Source organism: Rhodamnia argentea, chromosome 2 (genome assembly GCF_020921035.1).
Source record: "Rhodamnia argentea isolate NSW1041297 chromosome 2, ASM2092103v1, whole genome shotgun sequence".
NCBI classification, from domain to species: domain Eukaryota; kingdom Viridiplantae; phylum Streptophyta; class Magnoliopsida; order Myrtales; family Myrtaceae; genus Rhodamnia; species Rhodamnia argentea.
This window is the reverse complement of record NC_063151.1, coordinates 25379416-25405659: the sequence shown is the minus strand read 5'-3', so window position 1 is coordinate 25405659 and position 26244 is coordinate 25379416. Positions and strand designations below refer to the sequence as shown.

At 42.6% G+C, this 26244-nt stretch overlaps 4 protein-coding genes across 7 annotated transcripts; 1 reads left to right on the top strand and 3 right to left on the bottom strand.

Moving 5' to 3' along the window:
* Positions 1-2114: 2114 nt before the first annotated feature.
* LOC115737509 (protein LURP-one-related 5-like) lies at positions 2115-3493 on the bottom strand. The gene is made up of 2 exons (XM_030669665.2): positions 3089-3493; positions 2115-2704 (listed from the first exon to the last, which is right to left on the bottom strand). Exons 1-2 carry the CDS (start codon positions 3311-3313, stop codon positions 2288-2290), a joined length of 642 nt encoding a protein of 213 aa, XP_030525525.1. The 5' UTR covers positions 3314-3493; the 3' UTR covers positions 2115-2287.
* Positions 3494-5928: 2435 nt separating this feature from the next.
* Positions 5929-9449, bottom strand: LOC115737510 (pseudo histidine-containing phosphotransfer protein 6). Of its 3 annotated transcripts, none has more exons than XM_048273788.1 (5): positions 9307-9449; positions 9051-9181; positions 8708-8851; positions 6188-6260; positions 5929-6063 (listed from the first exon to the last, which is right to left on the bottom strand). In XM_048273788.1, the coding sequence occupies exons 1-5, from the start codon at positions 9373-9375 to the stop codon at positions 6007-6009; spliced, it is 474 nt and encodes a 157-aa protein (XP_048129745.1). In that variant the 5' UTR covers positions 9376-9449; the 3' UTR covers positions 5929-6006. The 3 variants fall into 3 exon arrangements, with proteins under 3 accessions (XP_048129745.1, XP_048129746.1, XP_030525526.1); XM_048273789.1 differs by lacking the exon at positions 6188-6260 and adding an exon at positions 8515-8587 and having other exon boundaries at positions 5964-6063; XM_030669666.2 differs by lacking the exons at positions 5929-6063; positions 6188-6260 and adding exons at positions 8240-8390; positions 8515-8587.
* A 6992-nt stretch (positions 9450-16441) lies between these two features.
* LOC115737508 (protein POST-ILLUMINATION CHLOROPHYLL FLUORESCENCE INCREASE, chloroplastic) lies at positions 16442-19588 on the top strand. Its single transcript, XM_030669664.2, has 8 exons — positions 16442-16731; positions 17236-17356; positions 17579-17663; positions 17756-17834; positions 18304-18417; positions 18497-18609; positions 18938-19048; positions 19146-19588. Exons 1-8 carry the CDS (start codon positions 16626-16628, stop codon positions 19269-19271), a joined length of 855 nt encoding a protein of 284 aa, XP_030525524.1. The 5' UTR covers positions 16442-16625; the 3' UTR covers positions 19272-19588.
* A 1566-nt stretch (positions 19589-21154) lies between these two features.
* Positions 21155-23271, bottom strand: LOC115737507 (phosphatidylcholine:diacylglycerol cholinephosphotransferase 1-like). Of its 2 annotated transcripts, XR_007197326.1 has the most exons (4): positions 22785-23271; positions 22313-22450; positions 21357-21741; positions 21155-21324 (listed from the first exon to the last, which is right to left on the bottom strand). XR_007197326.1 is itself a non-coding variant. In XM_048273762.1 (3 exons), exons 1-3 carry the CDS (start codon positions 23199-23201, stop codon positions 21412-21414), a joined length of 885 nt encoding a protein of 294 aa, XP_048129719.1. In that variant the 5' UTR covers positions 23202-23271; the 3' UTR covers positions 21155-21411. The 2 variants fall into 2 exon arrangements, 1 of the variants encoding a protein (XP_048129719.1); XM_048273762.1 differs by having other exon boundaries at positions 21155-21741.
* Positions 23272-26244: the final 2973 nt, after the last annotated feature.

Here is a 26244-nt window from a genome sequence, read left to right as displayed (position 1 = left end):
CGATATGGAGATCAAGAATATCATATTGGCCTCAAAAGGAATATGAATATCAAGACCATGTGGCACGAATGAGAGGAATGATTATAGATAAGAGAGGCTTTACTTGCTCAATATTAGAATATAAAGAATCGGTCCGTCCCACCGAAAGTTTTCCCCCACGTAACAATTTGAGGATGGAAATCTATGAAAACCGGGTGCACAACTTGTGTTCTTGCTAGCTTGACATTTCCGGCTTCACCCAAAATGTAGCAAAGCGAATAAGGATCGATCTAGAATCCATTTTATGTACTTCAGTTCGAAATCCACTTTAGACTCACCTGTTTCATATCGGTTTACTCTCTAGAGTTGTGTATCTTTATATGTGGTCATTAGAGTCTTGAATGGAGATTTAAAGTAGGGTTGATAGGTTCTCGACTTGTCCATTCCAAAATCGAGAACCGGACCAGAAGGACCGGTTCCCACTTTCTGAAACCGGGAAGCGGATCCCCTTGCCCTAGAACTGGTGAGTGGTCCAATGAAACCGATCGATTGCGCTCTTCTTCTTCTTCTTCTTCTTCTTCTTCTTCTTCTTCTTCTTCTTCTTCTTCTTCTTCTTCTTTTTCGTCAAACTGAAGGTTAAGAAGGAGAATGACAAAGAGAGAGAGTGATTGGCAGCAAATGAAGAGGGATGGAGTGCGAGCGAGAGGAGTGAAGGGAACCAATCCCAATACACACGCAATAGAAATAGTCGAAAATAACATGCCTTAGAATCATCTTTAATCACTGATTAGAAAAGTATATCACGTAGAACGGAACATACCTCGATAGTCACAGATTAAGAGCCCTTCGAGCAGATAAGAAAGAATCCGGATCTAACGATCGCTTATTGTTGGAAAGAATTCCATTGAGAGTATTTGGAGAGAGTTTTGCGCAAGTGAAAATGTTGTTAGTTTTTTTTTCCCCTGAGAGAATATAAAATATACTCCTTTTTGGAATTAATAATCAAATTGACCACTATTGCGATCAATCAAGACATGCTTTTTTGATCTTCCTCTATAGGGTAATTGATACCATATATTGAAAGTAATTTCGGATTTGCTCTTTATGGGTGCAATTAATTCCAACAGACAGAAAAAGCGTGAGCTGGGAAACTGGAAATAGAGGGGAAAGAGGCGAGGGGAAAGATTGAAGAGAGGGAAAGGTATGGCTTGTGATAGTGGAAAGGGAAACTAGAAAGTGGAAAGAGAGAGGAAAGACTACAGAGCATTAGGGTTTCTTTCTTTAAAGACTTTAATAAATAAAAGAATAATTATGATAATCGATTTGGTTCGAGTGGGCAGTTCTACTCCTAAAATAGGGAATCGGACCAAAAATCGCCGATTCCATTTGGAATTGGATGGTTCGATCCGTTTCGGACGGTTCCCGATCCAATTGATTCCCATTGCTCCCTAATTTAAAGTGAGGTTAATTCCAAATGAATTGGCATTAAAAAACTCATTAATTTGCGAGTCATAATGCTCAATACAATAACTTATCTCGTAGGGTTACATGCAGTCCAAGCTTAATCATGATCTTCCTAATTGTCTCGAAGAATGTTTTGTCTTTTACTTCATTTTGGAAGGGGGAATGCAATCAAAAGTAGGAGGGGGAATGCAATAAAATGACACCCTCGTTTGTCTATGACAATGAATTAAAAGTGAAAGAGAGCATTAGAAAAAGAAAGTTATCTTTAACCATTTCAAATGTCCTTGTAAGTTTCTCGAAATAACAAATTCTAATAGTTAAGTAAACGATTTTCATAAGTTGAACAATAAAGTACTGATATATTTTTAAGAGAAACATGTTCTTTTTCACGATCCCGTCCTTCCAAATATTAAGTAAACAATTTTCATAAGTTGAATACTAAATTGTTGATATCTTTTGAGAAGATCGTAACCTCTCTCAAAATCCTATCAACCAATCTCCATAATTAGAAACCGATGGGAAATTAATCTATTCAAATCTGGTCACCAAATCTTATGACCTCAAACAAGACATTACACCTCATACTTAATCTAAAATTAGCAAAGCAAATGATTATTGCATAACAAAAACGATATTCAATATGATGAGGAAGAAGAAGAAGTTCCCCGTCGAGAGACAAGGCCGTAAGCTCCAAAATCCATGGAAATACATTATTCTCATAATATCTGCTTTAGGGCCCCACTACTCCAATAATTTCATGGACCGGCCAAAACCATAACCTTATCACATGGGAAATCGCCATCGTCAACCCCCGCGATAGAATCTAGACAAAGCCTCTCGAGTCCTAACCGTCCGAGGTGGCATCCGCCACCACGGCCTCTCCCCCTTCGCCGAGGTCGGCGGCGTCGGCGTCGGCGTCGCCGGTGATCCGGTCGAGGACGAGGACCAATCCCATGGCGAACGCGCCGTCGAACCCGGGCTTCACGCAGAGAGAGAAGACGTCCTTGCCGAGCACGACGTTGGTGGAGGCATCGACCTTGCGTCGGATCTCCGCCACCGGCTCACGGTCCGCGTTGAAGATGGTGCAGCTGCGCTGGGCGAAGGACCCCTCGATGTGGTACTCCTCGCCGGGGCTACCGTACACCTGCACCGTCACCCCCGAATCGCCGATGATCGACGACCTCCGCACGCTGAAGATCGGTTTCTGGCCGTCCGTCCCCTCCCCGTAGAATCCTTCCCACCGTTGATGCAAGCTCGGTCTCTGTTTTTTTTTTCACCATTAAATAAGTCAAAAAAGGGAAATAACAATGAAAAGCCACGGTTCCTCAAAAAGATACTCGAAAAATTAATTAAATCTCCGAGTTGACTCGGATCGTTTACCCCCACCGCCTCACTACCCAGAGCTTGCACTGAGTCATGAAATCAACTCAGATTTGCTCATGGGCGTCAAATGGGGGAGCATAATCACGAATCACCACCCGAAATCTTGCCTCTTCCGACCAACACATGACCAAACTGATCGCAACCTTTCCCTTTAACCAAATCCCAGCTGATTTCAGAAACCGAGTCGATTCGACTCGACTGGACAACATCTTTGAGAAGGACGCAAATCTAAAGCAGAGCCCGGAGAGAAATTGGTAATCACCTTGCGCCGGACGGTGAGGAGACACCGGCCGTGAGCATCCATGAGGACGACCTCGCCCGTGTCGCGAGCGCCGGGCCCGTACGAGTCGACCCGGAACGCGAGCTCACCCTTCGAGTCGTACGCCGCGAACCCGTCGCCGGCGAAGAACAGGGACGTCTTCATCACCGTGAAATGCGTCTCCTCCTCGCAGCGGAACGCATCTTCCACGACCAACCCACCCGTCATGACGACGATCGGCTTCAACGAGGTCTTTCTTTCCCCCGTTACGCGCCTCTTCGATGGTCGATGGTCTCAGACAGACTGTCGGGCTTTGCTTAAAGTTTCAAGCTTTGGGACGCAGGAAGTGACGAGAGCCCGTTGCGTGAGGCCAAGGTTCGATCTTTCCGAGGGTCAGATGAGAGAGAGAGAGAGAGAGAGAGAGAGAGAGAGTGAGGGGTGCGGTCCGTGCGGAGAAGGGTTACAGAGTTGAGAGTACAGCACAAGAAAATGTTGACGTTGAAGGGAAGATATTTATATTCTCCTGCTCTTGCAGGCACTTTGGGCTTCGTGGTGACGAATTGGATTAAACCTACGTGGGCTGATTGCAGGGGACGGTGTTCAGCACGTGTACGATGTTAATGGGGTTGTCAATCAATCCCTTGTGAGTTTCCTAAAGTTGTCATTTTTTATCCTAATCGCACCCCAAAACAGAATTAGGCAACGTCTCGAGAGAAAAAAAAAATACTAAAATTGCGCATCTTCTTATTTAATTGATTCATAAGTGTCTTCGAATTTTGGAAGCAACTTACTCAGAGAAAAAAAAATCGTCAAGTGAAGATGTCTTTGTTTTGCATCTTATATCCGATTTGTTCTTTTTGTTTCCATGGCTAAGGGAACGCGCGGATTGCACCAGTCCGCCGACCGAATCAAACCTTATGAGGGCGCGGTAGGATGGAGGAACAAAGACCTTGCACCTAATCGTCATTCGTGTAAGATCCGCGTAGCCAAGCCGACAACCTAGTGGCCTGTATACCTTTTTCACCTTGATTAGCAGAAATATTCAAACTCCTCACCTTTTCAATTCATCAAGATCAATGTGGGGCATCCTAACTTGTACTAACCTTGTGTGAAATAGGCAAGAAAATAAAGGGGTTGTGAAAACTGAAAAGTATATGGCCCCCCCTCTTTCCACCAAACACCATATGATTCCAAGCAGCATTTGTCAAACCGGGTCCGATTCAAGCTAGAGGGAGAATTTGGAAGAGAGTTGGTGTGGCCAAAGTCAAAGGTTTCCGTTGATTCGAGGCCTCAATATGTTGGTTGCCACCGGCGCCCGAGAAATGTGTGGATTTCATTTGCTTGAAGTTGAGTATGTAGCAATCAAGAGCGGTCGAAGTTGAATTCGTGAAATCCCACAAGCAATCGAGAGATGCATGTTCAGAACTAACCTCCTCCATGGATTAGTTAACCCAGTAGGAGTAGGACAGCGGCGAGAGAGAGTAAGGACTTTTGGCTTGATGTTGGGTTAATTAACGTAGCGAGTTTGTTTAACTTTTTGCTTTGTAAGGCTAACATATAGTGAGATTTGGTTGGGTGTACGTGTGATGTATCTCTAGAATGATAAGGATCGTCCCAATATAAAGTATATAAGTACAGAAGCCAGATTTTCCCCGGTTGATCTCAGCCAAGGTTTTGATTCTCTTGAGAACCGTTTTAACAGTATTAGCTAGGCACACAAATATAACATAATAGAGAATAAATGCGAGAAAGTGAAATCAAGACACAAAATTTATCCCGATTTACCATTAAACTAAGGGTGCATACATAATTTGATTTCACTATAATTAGCATATTCCATCTTTCTGTCACAACTCTCAATTACAAGAGAAAATAGTTATTTATGGGCCCAAAATCAAACTACTAATAAAAATACGATGGGGAGTATGAACCACATCCCAACACGGAATTAACGTGCTGGGCTTTGCAAGCACAGGATCCATTCTCTATCGCTTATGTGAAAAATCTGTCAACAAGCTCATCCGCACTGCCATTCTTCTATCTTCGAAATTTCGGTTAATATATCAAGCGAAATCGGAATCGCAACCCCCAGTACATATTGTCAGTTTTCAATTAGTGGGACTCTTTCGTTCACACTAGACGCGTATTCAACGGGAGAGCATCTCTAAAGGTAGATTAGCCATTCTGCTTTACAGCCTCTCCCGGAACATATCGTTAGTTTTTCAATTAGTGGATTCTTTCGTCCTTGAACCATTTTTCGGGCTTGCGAGTGGTCTCTTTTTAAGCCTTTTGCGTTTTAAATGGTGAATTGCCAAAGCAAAGGAGAAAATGTAGAGCAGGGAAAGTGGGGGAATGTCCGGACGGAACATCAAAGTTGGCCCGTCCTATTCAACCATGCACGGATTATTAAAGCTGGAACGTCCATTTCGATCACGCATGACTCATCGAACAGCCTTGAGTGTTCCAGATTTCGCACGTTCGCTTTGTAGAGATTGGCCTCCGCGATTGGATTTGGATTTGGTATAATTGCAGAGCGTTTAGCTTCAGGATGCTTCGGTGGCATTTCCTCAAGAGGCCATATCGCAAGAAGATCAGTTTTACTTTAGTTTTTCAGGGCAATGCATACGAGCCCATGCTTTAGGCCCATCAGATTTTCCGAAAACCAGGTCCAGTTCCTCTTGCTAAACCACTTCGATTAGAGGTTAGTTTTTATAGAATTTTTTTTTTACCGTGAAGACAAACAACACCAGCGCACTCGTGCATAAATCTTTGCATTCAAAATGGAGTTACATGTCACCCTGTTATCTCCCTCCCTCTTCCCTCTACGGAGCTCGCTTCGATGACGCGACTAGGGCGAATAATCGAATTTTATTTGTTCTTGCGCAGAAAAGCCAGAGCAGAACGACCATGGCTCATTTGTTTCAGTTGTGGCGTGCAGGATATCTAACCACAGATGCCAAAGCTCTTTGTTGCTCTATCTGCATGATTTAGAATGAAAAAGCATGCAGCAAGCGACGTCAGTTGTTAGCCAACCCAACACTTAAATTTCTTATGTTTGTGGTGGTTATACGATAGGACGTGTAAGAAAGAATTTGTGAATACCTGGAAAAGTTCGTGGAGTTTGTTCTTGAGGTAGCAATATTCATGTTCTAGCAACTCCAAGGCTCTCAAACACCTAAAACAAAGCAAAAGGTCATTCTTTTAAAGTAAGAGAAGGCAAAAGGCTGGGAACACAGCATCGTTTCGCTTCTCTGGGGAATAAGTGCCACAGTGAAAGCAGAGGCGAGACGATAAAAGTACCCGGCATGGTTGTTCTGCTCGGAAGCGGCGCGAAAGGCGACGCAGACGTTGCGGACTCGCTTGGCGCCGATGCTGGAGCTTCTTCCCATCGTCTGATTCAAGTGTATCTCCATCTTCTTGTAGTCCGACAGCTCCCTCTCCATCCTGTCTCCAACACATCCCATCACGACCCAACTAACAATCCAGCAAAATGAATTCGAAATCATTTACTTAGGGCGCAAATTATAACTATTGTGTTTTCAGAAAGTTTCTGGTCAGAAATAGATTTTTCTATTTCTAGTTTATAGACGAATTTCTGAGCAAATAAAAGCGTTTGATAATAACACAAAATTTTTATTTTTGAAATAAAATTTCATTTGATAACAGCATAAAATTTCTAGGGTCGTCGGCAATTAGCGGACGGCAAACCGGCGGATAATGGACCGACGACCGAGGGTCGGCGGATGGGGGGATTACGAACCGATGAACTAGCGACCGATGGCCTGGTGGAAGGCGAATAGGCCATCGGCGACCGGGAGGCGAGAGAGACGGTGACCGGGAGGCGACGGATGAACCGGTGGACGGAGGATGGCAAACCGACGGCCGGTGAATGGTGCACTAGCAACCGGGACGCATGAGAGAGGGAGTAAGCGATGAGAAGAATTCTCATTTCTGTTCCATACCTATTTCTAAAATAAATATTTATTTCAGAAATAGAAAAATAAGTTGCGTTATCAAATGGATTTTTGTTCCAAACCTGTTCCAGAAAAAGATTTGAAACAAAAATTAAAAAACATAATGATTATCATTCTCGCTCGTAGATTTTAGGGCAATACATACGAGCCCATGCTTCAGGCCCATCATAGTATATGAAAACCAGGTCTACTTTCCTCTTGCTAAACCATTTCCATTAGAGGGCGGGTCCGTAAATTCAATCGCCGCTTTTTATAGATTTTCCACCATGAAGAGAACACCTGCCTTCCTATTGGCCTTCTGGTTGGTCTCGAACTAGCTCAAGGTCGTGGGTTCAAGGCATGGTGAAGGAGGGGATGAGAGAAGAAGATTGAGGTATTCTAAAATACCTTTTTTTTTTCCTTTTGGTTCCTCCATATAATTTAATCACATTTTATACAAAACTTGCAAGATCGTTAGAGGAAGTGAGATTCCTTTTAAACATGATTTTCTGTCCGACGAACAGAATTCTACATCATAACAAAACGAATGCTCGACGTTAACTACCATTAAGCTTACTGCTATACTTTTAAGTCCCGAGACCATCTAATTCGAGATGTTCTTAAGTACATTGCAACGGATGTTGAAGCTAGTCAATGAGATTAGATATAGAAACAAGAGCTTCTTGATGGTCATCTCATGTGCACAGAATTATGCAGAGTAAAGAGTTGGGAATCTCATGGTCCGGAGCACCAAAATATAGTAAACTACAACTTCGTTTTTATACTTTTGGAGCATATTTTTTTAATTATCCAGAAGTAGTTTTAGAGCCGCTTGAAGAAGTAAACAGAAAAAATATTTCTCTACAGAAATAGAAAAATTAACTTTTGATTAAAAGTTAATTTCTAGAGCAGATGTGTTGTCATACGCGCTCTTAAAGGCTCATGTTAAGTGGATTTTTCTTAAAAATCTCTACCCTTGTCAACTTTGCACCTTTTTCATTCAATCACTCAACGAGTTGCATAAGAATATCTCACGAGTTATGACGGCCACATGCAGTTCGATCTTCCAAAGCTAATGATCAGTGAAGCGCGTAATTTTAGCAAAGCCACATTTCAACTCGTACATAAATCTTTGCATTCGAATAGAGTTACATGTCACCCCCTTATCTCCCTCCCTCCCTCCCTCCTTTCTCTACGGAGCTTCGCTTCGATGACGCGTCTAGGGCGAATAATCGAGTTTTATTGCTCCTGCGCAAAAAGCTGGAGGAGGAACGACCATGCATGGCTCATCTGTTTCAGTTGTGGCGTGCAGGATATCTAACCACTGATGCCAAAGCTCTTTGCTGCTCCATCTGCATTATTTAGAACGAAAAAGCATGCAGTAAGCGACATTAGTTGTTAGCCAACCCAACACTTAAATTTCATATGTTTGTGGTAGTTACACAAAAGGATGTGTAGGGAAGAATTTGTGCATACCTGGAAAAGTTCGTGGAGTTTGTTCTTGAGGTAGCAGTATTCATGTTCTAGCAACTCCAAGGCTCTCAAACACCTAAAAGAAAGCAAAAGGTCATTTTTTCTTTAAAGGCAAAAAGGTTGGGAACACGGCATCGTTTCGCTTCTCTGGGGAATAAGTGCAGCAGTGAAAGCAGAGGGGAAACGATAAAAGTACCCGGCATGGTTGTTCTGCTCGGAAGCGGCGCGAAAGGCGACGCAGACGTTGCGGACGCGCTTGGCGCCGATGCTGGAGCTGCTTCCCATCATCTGATTCAAGTGTATCTCCATCTTCTTGTAGTCCGACAGCTCCCTCTCCATCCTGTCTCCAATACATCCCATTATGACCCAACAAACAAACAAACCAGCAAACTCAAGGAAGAGAAACATGATGACCCAGAATACGCACGGCCAGCTATTCGTCAAAATGTTGAGATGGAGTGAAAGTATATTTCTGGATCAACAGATGAGGGACATAAACGAAAGAAATGACAAAGACCCTCGAAGGAGGAGTTGATTACAGGAGCAATCGGAGGTTGCGGAGGAGCTTCTCGGACTCGTGGAAGTAGATGGTGATGACCTCCGACACGAAGTTAGGGGAGCTCTCGTCCTGGAGCTGCTGCAGCTGCAAGAACTGCTCATCCAGCACTCCCTGCCAACACAAGCCACACATCAATCAAAATAAGTCACGGACGAAGTCACCATGCAAAGAGTAAAAGCCACGCATTCTGGAGAGGTTGAAGAAGAGAACACCGTAAGGGAACAGTAGCAAAAGACCTGGTGGAAGAGCAAGGCGAGCAAGCGATTCATTTCGGCCCGCAAGAACTCCACACCCCACCCCAGCATCCACAGTGGAAGCCCCGTTTTGGCTCGTCTCTTTCCCTCCTCTCCTCTCCCACGATCCAAACAAGAAACCCTTTTGCTTTCTACTTCGCTTCGCTTCTGGTCGCACAGATCAGATTGGTGTGTGCTTGTTTTGGTATCTTCGATGGCGAGCGGGCAGCTATTTAAAGGCTGCGGGACTTTTTGCATTTTTCGCAGCTAATTAAGATTAAAGAGAGTAAGACAAGGACATAAAATAAGTATATATGTAAAAGGATGCAAGTACATCATGCCATGCCATGCCTGATAATGACAAACAAGTTTAAAATTAGAATTGCTGGACAGACGCGCAACTCTCCGCTTGGATTCTCTGATGGAATTGATTTCTGAACCTCCGTCCGTTCCGGTCGGCACCCCAAAAGGGAGGGAAAGAATTTGATAATTATCCAAATTTCTCGAACCTCTTGTTTTTTCTTCTTCTCCTTCTTCTTTTTCCGAAGCCTTAAAAGTTACAGGAAAACCGAGAAAGACTCGAACTGAAAAAGTTTAAACATCTATGATACGGCAAGAAAGATTATGAATGCAACGCAAGAACAACTACAGCGTAGCATTTTTTTCATTAAAGATTCGTTCTTTAATGGTATTATTAGTAGCTAACCACAAGCGTTGCATGCGAAAGGTATTACTTTTCATATTTAACGATTATTCATTCAAATGTAAATTAAGTACACACGATCTGACCAACAAAACTATATACAGGCCGAAAACTTGTGAAATGAGCCGAAACATAATTTGTTGTGATTGTTGCATCCATGCAAAATGTAGATGCAAATAAGTATGATCCTACTCATCATGTAATGTCGACCTGGTACTGTCACGACATGGTCCCATGCTAGGCCTCGCTTAAAAAAAAAATTATTTCCCCAAAGGGTCAAAAAGTTGGCAAGTAATGACTGCTCACGGTGATTATTTGGTGACTATTAGCTGGTCGATAATCATTAACAATATCGGTGACCATTGACTACTCCATAAAAAAAAAAAAAATTAAAGAGTCGGTTCAAGCATAAAACGTAACTAGTCCGATGAGCAGCCGTTCCAACTCGTAGTATTGTCCGCTCCCCAATGGGACGCCCCACCCGACATGCTAAATTGACCAGCACGGTGAGCTTAGGCCAGGTCCAACCTCATTTGTTGCACCCGTAATCATTAGGGGTGAGCGATTCTAAGTTCCTTACGGGTTTCACTTGGAACCCGGAATCTACCCGTCGGAACAGGTTCCTCATTTTTTGGAACCCGGAACCTACCCGTCACACCTTGGAACTTGGAACCTACCATGTCACAAGTTCTAGGGTTGGTTCCAAGGTACCCGAGAACCTATCAATTTCTTTTATTTTCTTTTATTTTTTCATTTTTAGTTAAGCAAAATGAGAGTGAACCCTACAACATCTAAGAGAAAGTAGAGGTGAGTGATTTTAGGCTCTGTACAGGTTACATTGAGAACATGAAACCAATCCATCGGAACACGTTTATCATTTTTTGGAACCCGAAACCTAAAAAATTGTTTGGCTCCAAATTATACACTTATCATCGGATGCCATAGAACATTATATGATTGTGCAAAAATATATACCAAGAAAAATATAAAAATTTATTTCAGAATCTAGGTTCTAGGTTCTAGGTAGTGGAACCTGGAACCTACCCGTTGGAACAGGTACCTCAATTTTTGAAACCCGAAATCTACCTTGTATACCTTGGAACCTGGAACCGGATCGGATCCTACGGGTTCCGGTTCCGTGTTCTTGATTCTACCCTGGAACCATGCTCACCCCTAATAATCATTTATAGATTTAGTTATGGCAAAAAATATGTTCACCCAAGAGCCTGCATACACTTCAAATGTTGAGAGTACATGATATGAGAACTAGAGTCAACAATATTTACTGACTTAGATAATAAGGGAAATTCTCGTATGTAGAAGTTAATATCGGTAGGAACGCTTTACTAGAAAAATGTCGACGTTTTTTTTTCTTGTCTTTTTTTTTTTAAATGAGGAAAGTAGCTACAAATAATTTCTCAATTATAAGTATATCCCACTAACTTATACATCAACACAGAAGGAAAATTACACTTCCGAGCAGATTTGTTTTACCAGGAGTGCTCCATCTGCAACACCGTCTTTCGCGGCGGCAGCATCCAGAGAGTGAAGCGGACGCGCCGCCACAGGCGGCTGGGGCATGGCACTTTGAGCGGGGCGTGGCCGCATGGAAGTTATCGAGGTGAATGCGGGGAATCTCCCGGACCAACCGCACAAACAAAAGTGAATTTAAAAATCACTTTTTTGCACTGAAATGAATTGCCGAGGGAGACCGGTCACCTGCTGCTTCCGCAACCCCCATCCCCTCGCGTGCTGTCCCCGGCGACCCAGCTGAGCGCGGCGCGCTCTCTTTCCACCCCTATCTCCCACCCGACAACCGCCTGCAGCCGGTGAAAAATGTCAGTAAAAATGGCCGAACATGACAGAAAAGGAAAAAAATGGCAGACCACTTTCATTCCTCACCTGTATAATATACCCGCGACCATTCTTTTCCTCGTGCATGCTTGCTGCTGCTGCCATAGATAATACGTGTGAGTTTTTGCCTTTTCTTGCACTTTCTATCCCTTTTCGTTTCTTCTTTCCAAGAAAGTAATTCTTTTTCCACAGCTTTTCATGGAGGGGCTGAATTCTGCATCGGTTGTGGTGATGGGTGGTGCGGAGCGAGCGCCCGGCGCAGGAGGGAGCTCAGCCCCAGTCAGGGCCGGTGACAGATGGTGGGTGACGGTGGCATACTTGTTCTGACAGGTGTCCAAAGTGTGGATGATGATCTTTGTCCAAAGATAAGTTAGAATAGGGAAATTCAGAACCCACGCATCATGGAACTTTTCATGGTGATAATTAGGGTGGTGTAGGAGTCTGGGTCACTACTTTTAATTGATAATATACATGTAATTGTCGCACAGAAGTATAGGTGTTAATTTTGCTGCTATTGTAATCTTTTATATAATTGGAGCATTCATGAGGGTCTGGTGGCCGTTCCTTGATTTTTACTCAAGATTGTAGTTGCATTGCAAAAACCGTTTTAGGATTCTTACATAAATTTCTCGTAACTTTTGTACTGTAATCGACTTGCTATTCTATACCAGTGAAATTAATCTGGGCCGTCTAAATAAGGAGCCCCACACGTCGTCGGATTGCCATTTCCACCTTTAACCTGGCATAGGAACCCGTTATAGGAGCTCCTTTTTGCTTGTGGTCATGGACTTGTAAGTGAATCATGCCTTGATCAGAAGTTGTGATTGCTGAAGGTTACTGAACTCCTACACCTTTGCTGATGAATAAGGATGATAAAACGCATAAATGGTTCGCGCACAAAAAAGGGTTTATTGCAACTTTAATTTGCCCTTTGGAATGCTATAGGAGGACCTTTAATCTTATGAAGTTAAACTGCACAATTGCTACATTGCTTTGTGCCTCTTAATTGCCATTTTCCTCATGAGAATTAGTTTGGTTGAGGGTTAATCCATTTTACTTATGCCTATTCTTCACTTGCAGCGATTTTTCAAGTCCTACTTTTATCTGGACAGTTTGTGGTCAGAGAAAGACCATATCTAGATGATGGGGCTAAGTTTTAAAAAAATGCTGAGAAATCTAGATAGGCAGGCATGTTAATTTGGTCTTCTCAGACCTCGACACTCTTCGAAGTTCAAAGCAATGTATTCTTGTGACGTAAGCAAAGCATAATGTGACTATAGTATCTCATGATTGTCTTCAAAACTCAGCCCCAGACGTCCGCGAATTAAGGCTTCTTATGATTGGCAATATATATATATATATATATATATATATCAAAAATATTTTTTTAAAAATGATCGCTTGTCTCGCTTAAAATAATTAGTCAACATAATTTTTTTTTATCACCGACAACGATTTATGTGAAAATACTTTCGTGGACAATGAGATTTTTTGTTTTGTTTGTTCATTTTTGTAAGCAATATAAACGATTTCTTTTTAAAAAATATTTTTAAATAATTCATATTATGCGAAACAGAAGGAGCCTTGTGTCTGCATTTCATTAATCTAGAAGATGAATGCTTGTTGCTGTGACAATGGGGGGGATCGTCCTATGTGCTGATATACGTGGAATTTCATTAACCACCTATATCTATCTTACTTTAAAGCTCCGTTTCTTTTGCAAAAGATAAATGATTTGATAAATATTTTAAATAGAATGATCACTAAAATGACTTGAAATGATTAGTCTCAGTCATTTTCGACGAAACAGATAGAGTCTAAGGAAGTGATTGTGTTATTATGCATGAAAACTCTGTTATATGTTCCGAATAAATATTTCATAACCAACTGGTAATGAAAGATCTATACTCAATGCTTATTCCACTTGATGTTTTCTCGTCAGCCATATTGGCCGTGTTTGTTAAGTTACTGTCCCGACAGAAAAGGAAGCATGCTATTTGGCTCAAATGCATCTGATTCTTGACTTTTCACTTCTCGTTTCGAAAAGCCGACACCACCACCGGACTTGTTGCGAACCGGATCCGGTAGAAGCCAGCTCACACACCTCATCGCTACGGATCCACGCAGCATGTTGGAGCACTGTTCGACATTGGGTGATTTAGTCACCATGAGTTTGAGGGAAGATGTTAGAGATATTTTAGATATTTTCTAGAGATTTTTAGGATATTTAATATGAATTTCTATAACTATTTTGATTGTGCATATGTGATTTGATTTCCTTAGATGATCCTCTAATAAAGCCTATAAATAGGCTCTCCATATAACCTTTTTCTATATATCAAAAAATATTAATCTCTCTTCGGCATAATTATTCTTAACTTGACCAATCAAATCATCTCGTGTAGCTAGTGCTTATGCACACACAAAGCTTTCTATCTTTTCCTGAACGATGGAGTTCTCAACTTTTTTTGTTTCATGGAATTCCCAACCTAAATGGCCACGATAAGGCCAGGAGTGATCCACAATACGCCAGCCAGGACATATATGTCGGATTAATTTCACCACAAAAGTACAGAAAATATTATTTCAATCCCTCAAAAAACTCAATGACCGTTCTTTGCACAAATTGAAGTATCACTTTACAGACAATTAATATTGTAATGAGGTAAAAAAGAGAAGGAAAAAAAGGCAGCAACACACCCTATAACACCTCTGCTCATGAACAAAACCAGCAGACCACAGCTCAAAGCCATTTGGATTTTTTTATATGAACAAGGAGAAGCACGCTTGATTTGACGTAAGCAAAAGAAAGGGTTCGTTCCCACCAACGTTAAAAAGAACATTAAGACACGCATCGATTTCATGGACGATAATCATGCTTTGTTCCTCTCGTGCTCACTTGGTAAAGGCATTATGTACACACAAAAGTCATATTAAAAGGAGATTATTCCTTCGGCTTCGAAATTCCCAATTCTTGGGGAAGTCCTCTTCCTTCCTTCTTTTTAATCACTTTGGTAACATATTATATTAACCGCCAAAAAGTAGGAAGTGACCCTCTTTTTTTTTTTTTCTGTATTTTGTTTTTTAATCATTCTTTTAGTTCATGCGAGTATGGTAGTTCTACATAGTTTAATAGGTACAATTAGAGTCTCGAGTTCGTCGCTCGAGACCGTGGCACTACCTCTTTTGTAGGTCTCAAATAATTGGGTCCTCCTAGGGCTAACCAAATTCCAATTCTGAATAGGGGTCTTCTGTGATTCTTAAATAATTATATAATGAAAATTTTTAAAGGGTTTGATTTTTCTTGTATTATGTGTACTCCTGTTTGATTATTTGATGATAAATATGCTTAACAATTATGCTAAGAGGACTTTGATATAGATAGTGTCATGTCATGTCGAGTTGTTGGGTGCACTGGTTAAGCTTACTTAGTATTGTAGATAACATGGGAAAAATTAACGAATTGAAAGTTCTCGACTTTCTTAACTTTGTTGTTCGACAATTCTTCGAGGCCACCCTTGAATAAAAAATGCATATAGATGTTAGGGCAAAACTTGAGGTTGAGCAATTTGGGAAAATGACTATCCATGTATGCTATTGTAAGCAAGAATTTCCCAATGCTGAGTCTAATGGACATGACTTCACTAGTACGTTTTCCTAAAAAGAATCGCTGATAGCTGGAAATAATTAATCAATAAAAAATATTTTTATTACCGACAACAATTTATATAAACATTTATGTGAATGATAACAATATTTTTCGTTCATTCGTATTTTGCAAATAATTTTAAGCAACCATTTTTTAGATTTGTCTTTGAATCATTGTCATTTTTCCCCGACACAAATGCGCCTCAGAATTGGGCTTGAATCTTGCAAATTTTACCTCGCTATGCAAATTGTTCTAGACATGTCGCAATCCCCCCGATTGCCAAGTCGACGGCCTGTTTAACTCTAGAAGTCAGGAGACCGTGCGTCGTGAACAAGGCTCAACTTGGGTTAAAACCATCTGGAGTCCAGTGGCGAGCCAGGTGACCCATCAAATGGAGTGGGTGGGCTTCCCAAGCCAACCCACCACCACCAAGTTAGGATCCGCTTCGACTGTTTGCCCAGAGCGAACGCGAAATGTTCTTGATGATGTGATCAACAAGTTTCCTGGCATAACTCTCACGGCATGCATAGCAGGGGCCAAGATTGAGTTGGACTCCGGAGACATATTAAATCTAGTCACTTGTACACAACGCAGGCTAATATGATACATCTTAGGCGGTATGGGACAGCTACGAAGTTTTTCACTTGATGGGTATTATCAAATTTCATGCAGCTGACTTATGAGATGAAGAGCAGTGTAGCAACAGATTAGATCTTTGTGGGTGAATCATGAAGCCTCGAAGAGGAGGATCTTACGTAAGATTTTTTCTGGGTGGTGGGAAAGACCAAAGAGTGGTTTAGAGAACAAAAGCAAAGGGACAAGGCGGGGAAAGATAATTTGTGAACTGATAAGGCGGGCCGGATATTTGGGTGGTCATGAGATGGGGACTTGCTATGACAGAAGTCCCCTGATTTTTTTGCGCGACTTCTGATTCTGGGCTTTTCTAGTTATCGCCTGTTTTCAGATATTTCTGCAAAAAATCGGTGCTTGGGATTGTTCCCATTTACCGATTTCTTCTCAGATTTTGTCTTCTTCTTCCTCTTGCACCCCATTGATAATCTCACAGCTCTCTCTCTCTCTCTCTGTGCTTGAGCTGTGATTGAAACGGTGAACAACATGGCGGTGACATCTGCGTCAATCTTCACTCCCGCAACGAATTCATTCTCGGCTGCAAGCGTGGTCTCTGGCAGGAAAGAAGCTCCATCAAGCTCGAACGCTCTTGGTGGGTCTCCTTACTCTGTCCATCGATAAGTTCATAGAGTCCCACTTAGTGGGATAAAGCCTAGTTATCGTATGATGAGCTGAAGTAATTGACGCCAAATATTCTATTTTGCCTGGTACATTGAATTGGCAGTGGTAGCTTTGTACAGAAATGAGAATTTAATTTCGTCCAAGAAGGGAAGTTGCCAGAAGAAGAATCTGCTCTGGTTTTATTTTGTTTGCCTATTCTTAAGTTCATTCATGACCTATCATCAAGCATGTTTCGTTCTGCTTAAAGCCGTCTGCTATAGCTTCTTAGGGTGCCTCGGTACCAACTTCCACGTTTATCTTACCTAGAGGGCCAGTGGCTTTCCATAACAGGAACACGAAAGTCCGGAGATTGTGATATAATATACGGTTCATGTCGTATACCTGTGAGTCCATTCACATTTAATCTCCCAATGCACCGCTAGAAAGGGAATTCTACGAGAATTCACAAGCCTAACGGTTGGAACTCGTTACGCAGTTAGCGGTTTTCTTGGTGCTTTGGTGAAAAGGAACTTAGAGAAGTGTAAAGTTGTCAAGGTAGATACTAAAGTCAGGGCCGCCGCAGCCGTCTCAACGTCTCCGGTCGAAGAAATCAAAGAGTAAGGTCTCCTGCTTTACTATCAGCTCATGACGATAGAGCGACCGTTTACTGTTTCCATATTTGATTAAACTGCGATTTGGTGACTCTTCACTCAAATGTCCGTGTTGATATCGTTTTCCTTCAAACTAGGACTTGTCTCTACCGAATCAGGCTTTAGAATTTTGGAGCTACCTCTGTATTTGCATTAAGTATGTTTGAAGTTTCTTCCTTTCTTTTACAGGTATGCACTTCCCTCATGGGCGATGTTCGAACTTGGGAGGTCTCCAGTATACTGGAAAACGATGAATGGTCTTCCTCCTGCATCGGTACGCGATGAGTTGCTTCCAAAGTTCTATTTCAGGAAGCTTTGGTAAAAACTGTTTTGCGTCGCTGATTTTGTGATTGCCGATTTGATCAGGGAGAGAAGCTGAAGATTTTCTACAATCCAGTCGCCACAAAGCTTGCTCCAAGTGATGAATTTGGGATTGCTTTTAATGGTACTTCTCATGTCTTCTATTGACTGAGATCTGCTAAGACCTGCATACTTCTTTTAAGTTCTTGTTTCCACCATCCTTGTCACAGAACACATAAATTTTCAGCTTGAAATGATAAATGCCTAGATGGAAAAAATTTTGCAACGTGAAGGCTAATGAAACTGCATCTAAGATGGAATCACTGGCCACCAGTTAATTAATATGCCTTTTACACAATAGACTAGAGGGATGCACTTTGCTTGGGAATTAAGAAGTTGTCCATTATCCGGAAAAATCAAACTTTTCATGTAGCCGCTAAACTGTCGGATTAAACTCTAGACGGCAGTGAAAGTTGCTTTGATGTTCAAATGGATCCGTTTTGCTTGTGAGATTCTCAGTTCAGCTGTGAATTTTTCGTTTGATAGAGTGCCCGGTTCTTAGATTTCTTTACATAAAGTTTGTTCCTCAGGCCTTTTTGTTGTGCATTCTGCAGGGGGTTTCAATCAGCCTATAATGTGCGGTGGCGAGCCAAGGGCGATGCTGAGGAAAGATCGTGGCAAAGCTGATTCTCCAATTTACACCATCCAGATCTGCGTTCCCAAGCACGGTTGGTTTTATTTGAGAAATTCTGTTTTGTCCACTATCATTCTCCTTTAGACAAACTCATGCCCCTTCGACGTTGCCAGCGATGAACTTGATCTTCTCATTCACAAACGGAGTCGACTGGGACGGCCCTTACAAACTGCAGTTTCAAGTTCCCAAGGCTTGGAGAAACAAACCAATTGACTTCTTCAATGAGGTCAGCTCTATGTCTGCTCTTTTCTTTATCATCGATAAGTACGGATGATCATCAAACCATGACAGGAGGACTATAATTTTACTCGGAATTCTCCTGCAATGATCTATCAAAAATGTACAAGCTAGACAGTACATGCGACGACCAATTTTGCTCTGCTTGGACCTAAAGGAGTAGACATTCCATTATCACGAACTCTGTGCACTTTCAATGTCACGATCTTGTACATCCCCGGTCTTTCCAGCAATAGAATAGGGATAACTTTCTGGGAGCACCTTCATGGAACGATAACAGTTGTCGTTTACGATATTACCTCGTGTTCTTATCGCAGGGCCTTGCGGACGATTTGAGCAAAGAAGGCGCGTGCGAAGAGGCCATCTTTCCGGACACAAACATTTTAATCACGAGATGCACTATGATCGCTAACTTGTCTGTCGAAGGGGTAAGTAACACCCATTACTTCCATCGTTTCCACATCTTCATGCTCCCAATGAGAAGTCGCTTCGCAATTATTTCTTATTTGTGATCATCGAATCCAGGGTGACCGCTGCAATCTAGATCTGGTACCTGGATGCATGGACACTACTTCCGAGCTATACAATCCACTCGCCAACGTCGACGACGGTTCGTGCACGTTATATCCTGATTCCGAAAGCGAGAACTGAGCACCGAACGACGTGCATTCTCTCTGTGTATTTTCAAAGAGCGTCCGAAACGACAGCAGCTGCGTGCGGCAAAAATTTCTTCCCTCTCGAAATAGAGCGGATGCAGTTTGCCGCATCGCCTCTTGCATCAGGGCATTTGCAACTGCAGCAGCAAGTGATGAACCAGCATTGGCCCTGATTGTTATGTACTTGAAAACTAGGAAAGACGCCTAGGAATTGAGTAAAATATTGAAGCATTTTGTGAATGTGGTCTTCCAATATACTGATTCAAAACACTGCATGATTTAATAAAGCTAACCTTCAGCTTACCTCCTCTACATGAATTGACTAAAACCCTAGTTGGAGCAATAAAACATATTCCACCAAAAAAAAAAAAAAATTTCCTGGGTAGCGAAGATCCTGAAAAATGGGAGTAAGGGTGGGTTTGGTTCAGTATTTAAAATGAATTTTGGGAAAATGCAAATGTCTTCAACTTAAAGGAGTTTAGGAAAATGCTAATTGCGTTTGGTAAAATCTTATTTGAAAATGGGCTTTGATTTGAATGATGTTTGGTAAAAACAACATTCCAAAGGGGTTTTGAATGTAATTTTTTAATTTTTTATTAAAAAAATTATCCATTGCCGGATCGGCGAAGGAGATAAATAATAAAAAAAAGGGCAAAATCGAAAATAGAGGGAATTGATGAGATTAGTTTTGGAAGAAAAAAAATCTCTTAGCATATGCTGAAAGCTTAATACCGGTCTCTACCAGTATTGGATTTTCAGTTTTTTCAAGGCCAGTATTTGGTCAAATGCTGGTTTAAAGCTAAATCAAATACTTCAGCATTCTCTCAATGGACTTTGGAGGCTGAAAACTTCTTGAGAATACCGAACCAAACTCATCTGAAGTCAGCGGACTAAAGTTGATTCATTTAGGTCAAGAAATGGAGGCCAAGCAAGAAAAGTCCAGCTTTGCCTACGGGCATTGCCTTTACTACTTTCGTTAATTTGTATAAGATATGACACGGTAATGACATGATAGTCTCGATTTATTAATCTTATTATTCCCCGTTGCGCCTGCGTGGATCCACCAAATGGCCGTCAACGTTGGTGGCAAGAAGAAACGTGAAACGTGTCGCTTAATTTGATCTTTTTCTCATCTAACTTTGAAGCGCGTCGATTAAAATTAAATTAATTGGCGAACCCACGGGTGACACGTGCTGACTAAGGGAGTAACGCTTCCTCCATTATATATGCGGTTAAGTAATTAATTTTGTTATAAGCTACGGGGATTAACGGTTAAATAATCAAGATTAAACGGGTATGGGTGCCTGGAGGTTATGACTCTAGTCCGTCACGTAATTAAATGAAAATGGAAGAATGCCATGTTCGTTAGCTTGGAATGGCCAGTGGCGAATTCTTCATTACTCATGGCTGTTTCTTGTCTTTGCTTATCCTTAATCTAGAGGCAAAACGGCACAAATGATCCTTGGACTTTCGTTCAATATGCAACGAGATCTCTAAATTATTAATTTATTTAATTTGATCCCGAACTTTTGTCCAATGTCGCCCCTAAACCTTTTTATTTATTTAATGCCGCCCATGAACTTTTGATATATATCCATTTAGTCACTAAGACTATGAAAATGTTCAATAGTATTCATGAACTTGAATTAATTAAAAAAACGCCGATGAACATTTTCATATAGTTCAAAGACTAAAATAAATGTATACCAAAAATTCAAAGATCACATTGAACAAATTAAAAGTTCAAAAACTACATCGCACATTGAACTAAAGTTCGGAGAACACGTTGAGCGAATTAAAGATTTAAAGATCACATTATACATTAGGTCAAAGTTTAAGGATCATATTTGTGTCATTACCTGAGTACAAAGGATGAGCTAGGAAATGCTTAATTTAATTTAACTTGTGAGAAAAGATAACTAGAATGTCACCAGACAAAGAACAAATAAAAAAAAGGTGAAAATTCACAGGCACAAAAATTTTCTGAGCATCCTTGCCCAACTTCTCTGTCCCTACCATCTTCCTCTTCGTATGAATTTTCCTTTGCTTTTTCCCCCCCTAGAGAAAAGCCTTTACAGCGACTGGTTCAAACGAATGGTGCACGTTTAGGTGATGTTCTTTTCCACTACGCGTGTTCAACTCAAAGTCAGGCGAGCCTCCTTTGAAATCCCATTGCCAATTCCACCTTTGTTCATCTTTTTGCCCTCTTCATACTTCCCGGCGAGAGAGTCAAATAACATCCCCGCACCGATTCCGACAGCCAAGTCGATGGTGTAGTGACCTCTCGTCCCTAACAACCTCACCATTTGCAGCACGTTGAGGGCCTCGAAAAGCCATGCCAATTCCCACCTCTGCATTCTCCTCATGTCTAGGGAGGCGATCACCGAGCCCGCGACGTGGCCGGAGAAGAAGAGAAAGAAGGAGACGTTGCCCACCGGAAAGTCCACGCCCGACCCCAAAAATCCCTGAAATGAATAAAATTTTCAATTCCCGGGAAAACTCGAACATCCTAACCAAAAAAAAAATTGGTTTAAAGACCACAGGTTCGGCTGTGATTGTACATTAGAATAGTCCAGCGTTCCTAAGGCAACAAAGTTAACTTCAAACACAAGTAAGAGTTAATGTTTCAGAACCAAACCTAACCTTCTTTTTTTTTTTTTTTTTTGCTTTAAACAGATCTCGAGCCTCTTATCCATTCTCATTCGATCACGGGGGGGAGTAGGTTACGAGAGCAAGCCCCTCCCCGGCCGGAGAGCCTAGGGGGCAAAATAAGTGCAAAGACATTCCTCATTTACGATGCATCTTTCATGTTCAATTTCACTGTGGTTTTAGTCAAGTCCTTAAGCTTCATTTCATCGACATCATTCATCACGACAAGGCGATACACCATAAAAACCCAAACATAGGATCCACCGATCGATCCTAAGAGCACAAGCGTGTCGTGAGCTGTTAAAAAACAGTAAATGCATGGAAACAGAAGCAAAAAATAAAAGAGAGGAGAGGAGACAGAAGAAGGAGGGAGTGGGGGGGACCGACCTGAGGAAGTGGGAGCTGAGTGGAGTAACCGAGAATGCCGCGGCAAGTGAACATGAAGAGCGCCGAGATGGTCGCTCTCGGACGGCCCTCGATCAGCCACGTCCACAGTATGTACGTCGTCTGCATCCCCACAAACACCTACCCACCACACCATGCACCTCATTCAATGATCACATATAATTTGTATTTGCATAGTCCAAAGAATTTAGCAACTTTGGAACTTTCTTGATTCGGCAATATGTTGCAAGTTTATTCATACAGATGCATGGAAAAAAATAATTTTGAATCCTGAATCGTTCAAACGTGGAATGAGACAAGCATTGCGAGACCAGCCGTTGGTGGCGCTTCGCATCTCGTCTGGTATGATCCAGCTCACGCACGCAAAATGCAACCACGCGAGAAAAAGGGGGAAAGAGAACACAGCTGTAATTTTGTTTTTTTTTTTGGTTTTTGTCCGACGTAATGAATGTACCGTGTTGAGAGCGGCCAAAAGGGTGTTGAGCTCCGGCGACGACACGAGCAGCCGGTGGAGGGACCGCGTGACCACGAACCCGATGTCGAACGGGGGCGACGAGGACGGGACCATGCGGAGCGTGTACTCGACGCCCATGAAGAAGAGCAAGCCCGCCGCGAAGACGCACGGGATCCAGTGGTGCCTCGCCACGTGGGCCACGTCCCGCCTCGTCCAGTGCACGAACGACGCCGGTCCGTAGATCGCGCCGCCGAGCCCACCAGCGCCGCCTCCGTCGTCAATGACCGACCTCTTGCCCATGCCGGAGTCCTTGCGATCAGGGTGGTCGGGCTGGGGCCCGGTGGGGAGGGGGTTGATCCTGTGCTTGAGGGTGCAGCAGGGGGCGGAGGAGAGGGAGTGCTCGGTGATGACGCTCATGGCCGTTGGAAGGGGAGGGAGGGGGTGGCGATAGAGTCGGGGGGACGTTGGGAGGGAAAGCTTCTGTGGGTGGGGTGGGTCGTTATATAGAGGAGCGAGAAAACGGCGGAGTTCTCGAGAGAGGGATTTTCTCCTCGAGGAAAGAAATGTGGGGATATCGATAATATTGTGAAGTGGTGGTGGTCGGGTGGTGGTGGTGGCGGCGACGGTGGTGACGATTTCTTGACTTTTCGAGACGTGTGGGGTGAGATCGTAACGAGAGAGAGAGAGAGGGAGGGACCCACGAGGCGCAGTTAACGCGTGCCCACTTCGATGGGAGCAAAGTGTAGTGTAGGATGAATGATCCTCGATCCAACGACCGCAACAACTTCTTTTCTGTCCTTGGGTTTCCATCATGCGGTCAGCATGATTTTAAGGTAAAATTTCAGAACTTGAAATCGGAACCGTAGAGAACTGATCTGGTTCTGGGTTTCAAGGTGGGTAACGTATTCGACAAAAAAACAAAAAAAAGGGTATGTAAAGTAAGTTTCGGTTCTAAAAAATGGGAAATTTATTGTGACAAGATAGGTTATTGTAGGGTATGCGTGGTAGGATTCATCTCGGAATCTGGTATTGTTCATCCCTAATTATTTTGTCTCAAATTCGAATCGAGATGGAAAAAAATCCGGATTTGATTGTCTTCGCCGGTCCGAACCACTTGAGCGAGAACTTATGGCCTAGAGCTGGGAGATGGCGGCGAAGGAGTGGAGGGGGCTGAAGGGACCGGGTATGACAAAAATTGGTGAGGGAGCTCAAGTGGAGAGAGATCTAAATGTCGTCGGAGATTAGGCCAGGCAAATGAGATGTGTAAAGATATTTAAACTTATTTTAGATTACACCAAGTATATGATAAAATTTTCTACAATTTAGAGGTTATTCAAAATATTTAAAATCCCATTTTATCATATCCTATCCTATCACATTCCAAAAATCGGGACAACCACATGCTAGCTCTCCAAATTTAACTTCATTTTAACATAGTAGCTAACGGCTTTGTCATGGGTGAAGAGATTCAACCATTACCGTACTTTGATTTAATTTGAGTGAAATCTTGAAATCTTATGCCGTTCGGTTGACTCGAGCATATGCTTCTTTTCAACAATTTCCTTTGCATTTTGTTAAATAGCAAAGTTAATACCATTAAAAATCTCAAATTAATACACCGATGCCACGTTTTCCAATTTACGATATTTAAACTTAAATTTGAGCAAATGTGGCACGAGCGCACCAATGTTTTGCAAATGTGACGTGAGCACATCAGTTCGGAAGTTTTGGTGATGTTAACCCTAAACGGTAGTCGGATGCAGTCATGGGAAGGCCTCCTCCAACTTCAATACCCAATTACAATCTTTACTTGACGTCTTCATATTGTTTCGGAGTTGCGGCCACGTAAGTAACCAATGTGAAGGAAGAAACCCTTTCCATTCTCGACCCTATTTCGTTCCATCTCCCGTTCTCCTCCTCCTCTCTGCCGTTATCCATTTGAGGTGATCGACAGGCAAGTTCAGGCTGCCGGATGGACCAATCTTGTCATCCAAGCGCATCCATTAATGAAGATGAATACATACATACTATTTTTCGAGTTAGCATGCCCTATGCGGACCCTAACCGAGCTGCACAGACCGTATATCTAAATGTTTCTGCGCTTAGCTCAAACCTGTCCAAGTTTATTAAGACTTTGCGGTGAGGGCGAGCTTGGTCATGCCCATGAGTGTTCACATTTTGACTGGCCACCACCTCAGTCGAGCCACCACTGGTGGCCATCGCGATAGGCATCGCCACCGTCAAGCCATACACATGAAAAAAATTTCACAATCGCTGCCCGTCGGCATCGACCATTCTTGCCCACTTGCGTATGGCCGCAATGGTTGTCTACGACCATTGTTGACCTCCTCAAACCAATCATTTAATGCCCGGTATCTAACCGCGAGCAACCTTAAGTCGAGGTCAATCAAAGGTGGTCGACCTTCGGTTTAGTCCTATCGATCTCTCGGAGATCCTCGCGGTTTCAATTAGTGGTACACCATTTATGTCCATTCAAGTTTGGTTACGACGACAGCTGGACCAATGCACGACAAGCACTAAATAGGCGTTGGTGCAAGTACACGTTTAGGGGTGGATATAATGGCGACTTGGAACCGAGCATTAACTCGAAGGATGCAAGAATAGTTTCGAGGTTTTTCATTTATGGGAGCAAGAATAAACCTAGCAAAGCAAGCCCTACATCAACGCCCAACCAACATTGGGTGCCGGTGACTCTCATTCAATTCGATATTCTTCTTGGGTTCCGTAACTAGACATCCTCGTCCATTTTAAACCCTCTTTCGAGCCCGATAGCGATGGATGTAATGGCTTGGACGGCAGCACCGACAGGCCTTTTTGTTCAAAAGCCAAATGATCGAGAAAAGAGGCAGTCCATGCTATTGTTTTCGCTCGTGTGTCGAAGGATTTACATGTTTGGCACGACGAATCGTATTCTTATGCTCATATGCCACGGGCTCACGGATCCTTGGCCACAGAGTAGCCTGTGCGGCTCCTTGTGAGCCGAGAATAGCATATCGGCTTTTCTTCTGTAGTTGTTCTTAATAACAGTACGGCGAATAGAATCCTTGTATTAGGTCTTAACGATCGATTTTGGGCCTGCCATGACCTCATCGGGAGAGCGATATTAGCTTCCGATCGGTTTGTGCACGAGAAGCCAATCTTATTTTCGTAACTCCTTAGATTACAACAATTCTATCCTAGAATTCCTAGCACAAATTATCACAATATCACTCCAACGAACCAGTTATATTGCCCTTTTCTGCATCACTCACTCTTCACCCTCGATGCCACAAGATGCACAAGATGCACTCACAAGGTGATCCGTTGGGTTACGGAAATTTCAGTCCGCGACACATGGCTACAGGGAAAGAGGGCAAGCAGTCACAAGCTAATATGGTTCTCAAGAAAGGCAGTGTGGGCAGGTTGGACCTTCTCTTAGACCCTTAAATGAGATTTGGTT

Coding starts and splice junctions, on each gene's coding strand:
- LOC115737509 (XM_030669665.2), bottom strand. CDS start 3,313: ATGACGGGTGGGTTGGTCGTGGAAGATGCGTTCCGCTGCGAGGAGGAG. Junction 2,705..3,088: donor TCCTCACCGTCCGGCGCAAG/GTGATTACCAAT, acceptor AAAAAAAAACAG/AGACCGAGCTTGCATCAACG.
- LOC115737510 (XM_048273788.1), bottom strand. CDS start 9,375: ATGCTGGGGTGGGGTGTGGAGTTCTTGCGGGCCGAAATGAATCGCTTG. Junction 6,261..8,707: donor GAGCAGAACAACCATGCCGG/GTACTTTTATCG, acceptor GCTTTGTTTTAG/GTGTTTGAGAGCCTTGGAGT. Junction 6,064..6,187: donor AACTCCACGAACTTTTCCAG/GTATTCACAAAT, acceptor TAAATCATGCAG/ATAGAGCAACAAAGAGCTTT.
- LOC115737508 (XM_030669664.2), top strand. CDS start 16,626: ATGGCGGTGACATCTGCGTCAATCTTCACTCCCGCAACGAATTCATTC. Junction 16,732..17,235: donor ATCAAGCTCGAACGCTCTTG/GTGGGTCTCCTT, acceptor CTCGTTACGCAG/TTAGCGGTTTTCTTGGTGCT. Junction 18,418..18,496: donor GATCTGCGTTCCCAAGCACG/GTTGGTTTTATT, acceptor CGACGTTGCCAG/CGATGAACTTGATCTTCTCA.
- LOC115737507 (XM_048273762.1), bottom strand. CDS start 23,201: ATGAGCGTCATCACCGAGCACTCCCTCTCCTCCGCCCCCTGCTGCACC. Junction 22,451..22,784: donor TTTTGGCCGCTCTCAACACG/GTACATTCATTA, acceptor TGTGGTGGGTAG/GTGTTTGTGGGGATGCAGAC. Junction 21,742..22,312: donor CTCAGCTCCCACTTCCTCAG/GTCGGTCCCCCC, acceptor TATTCATTTCAG/GGATTTTTGGGGTCGGGCGT.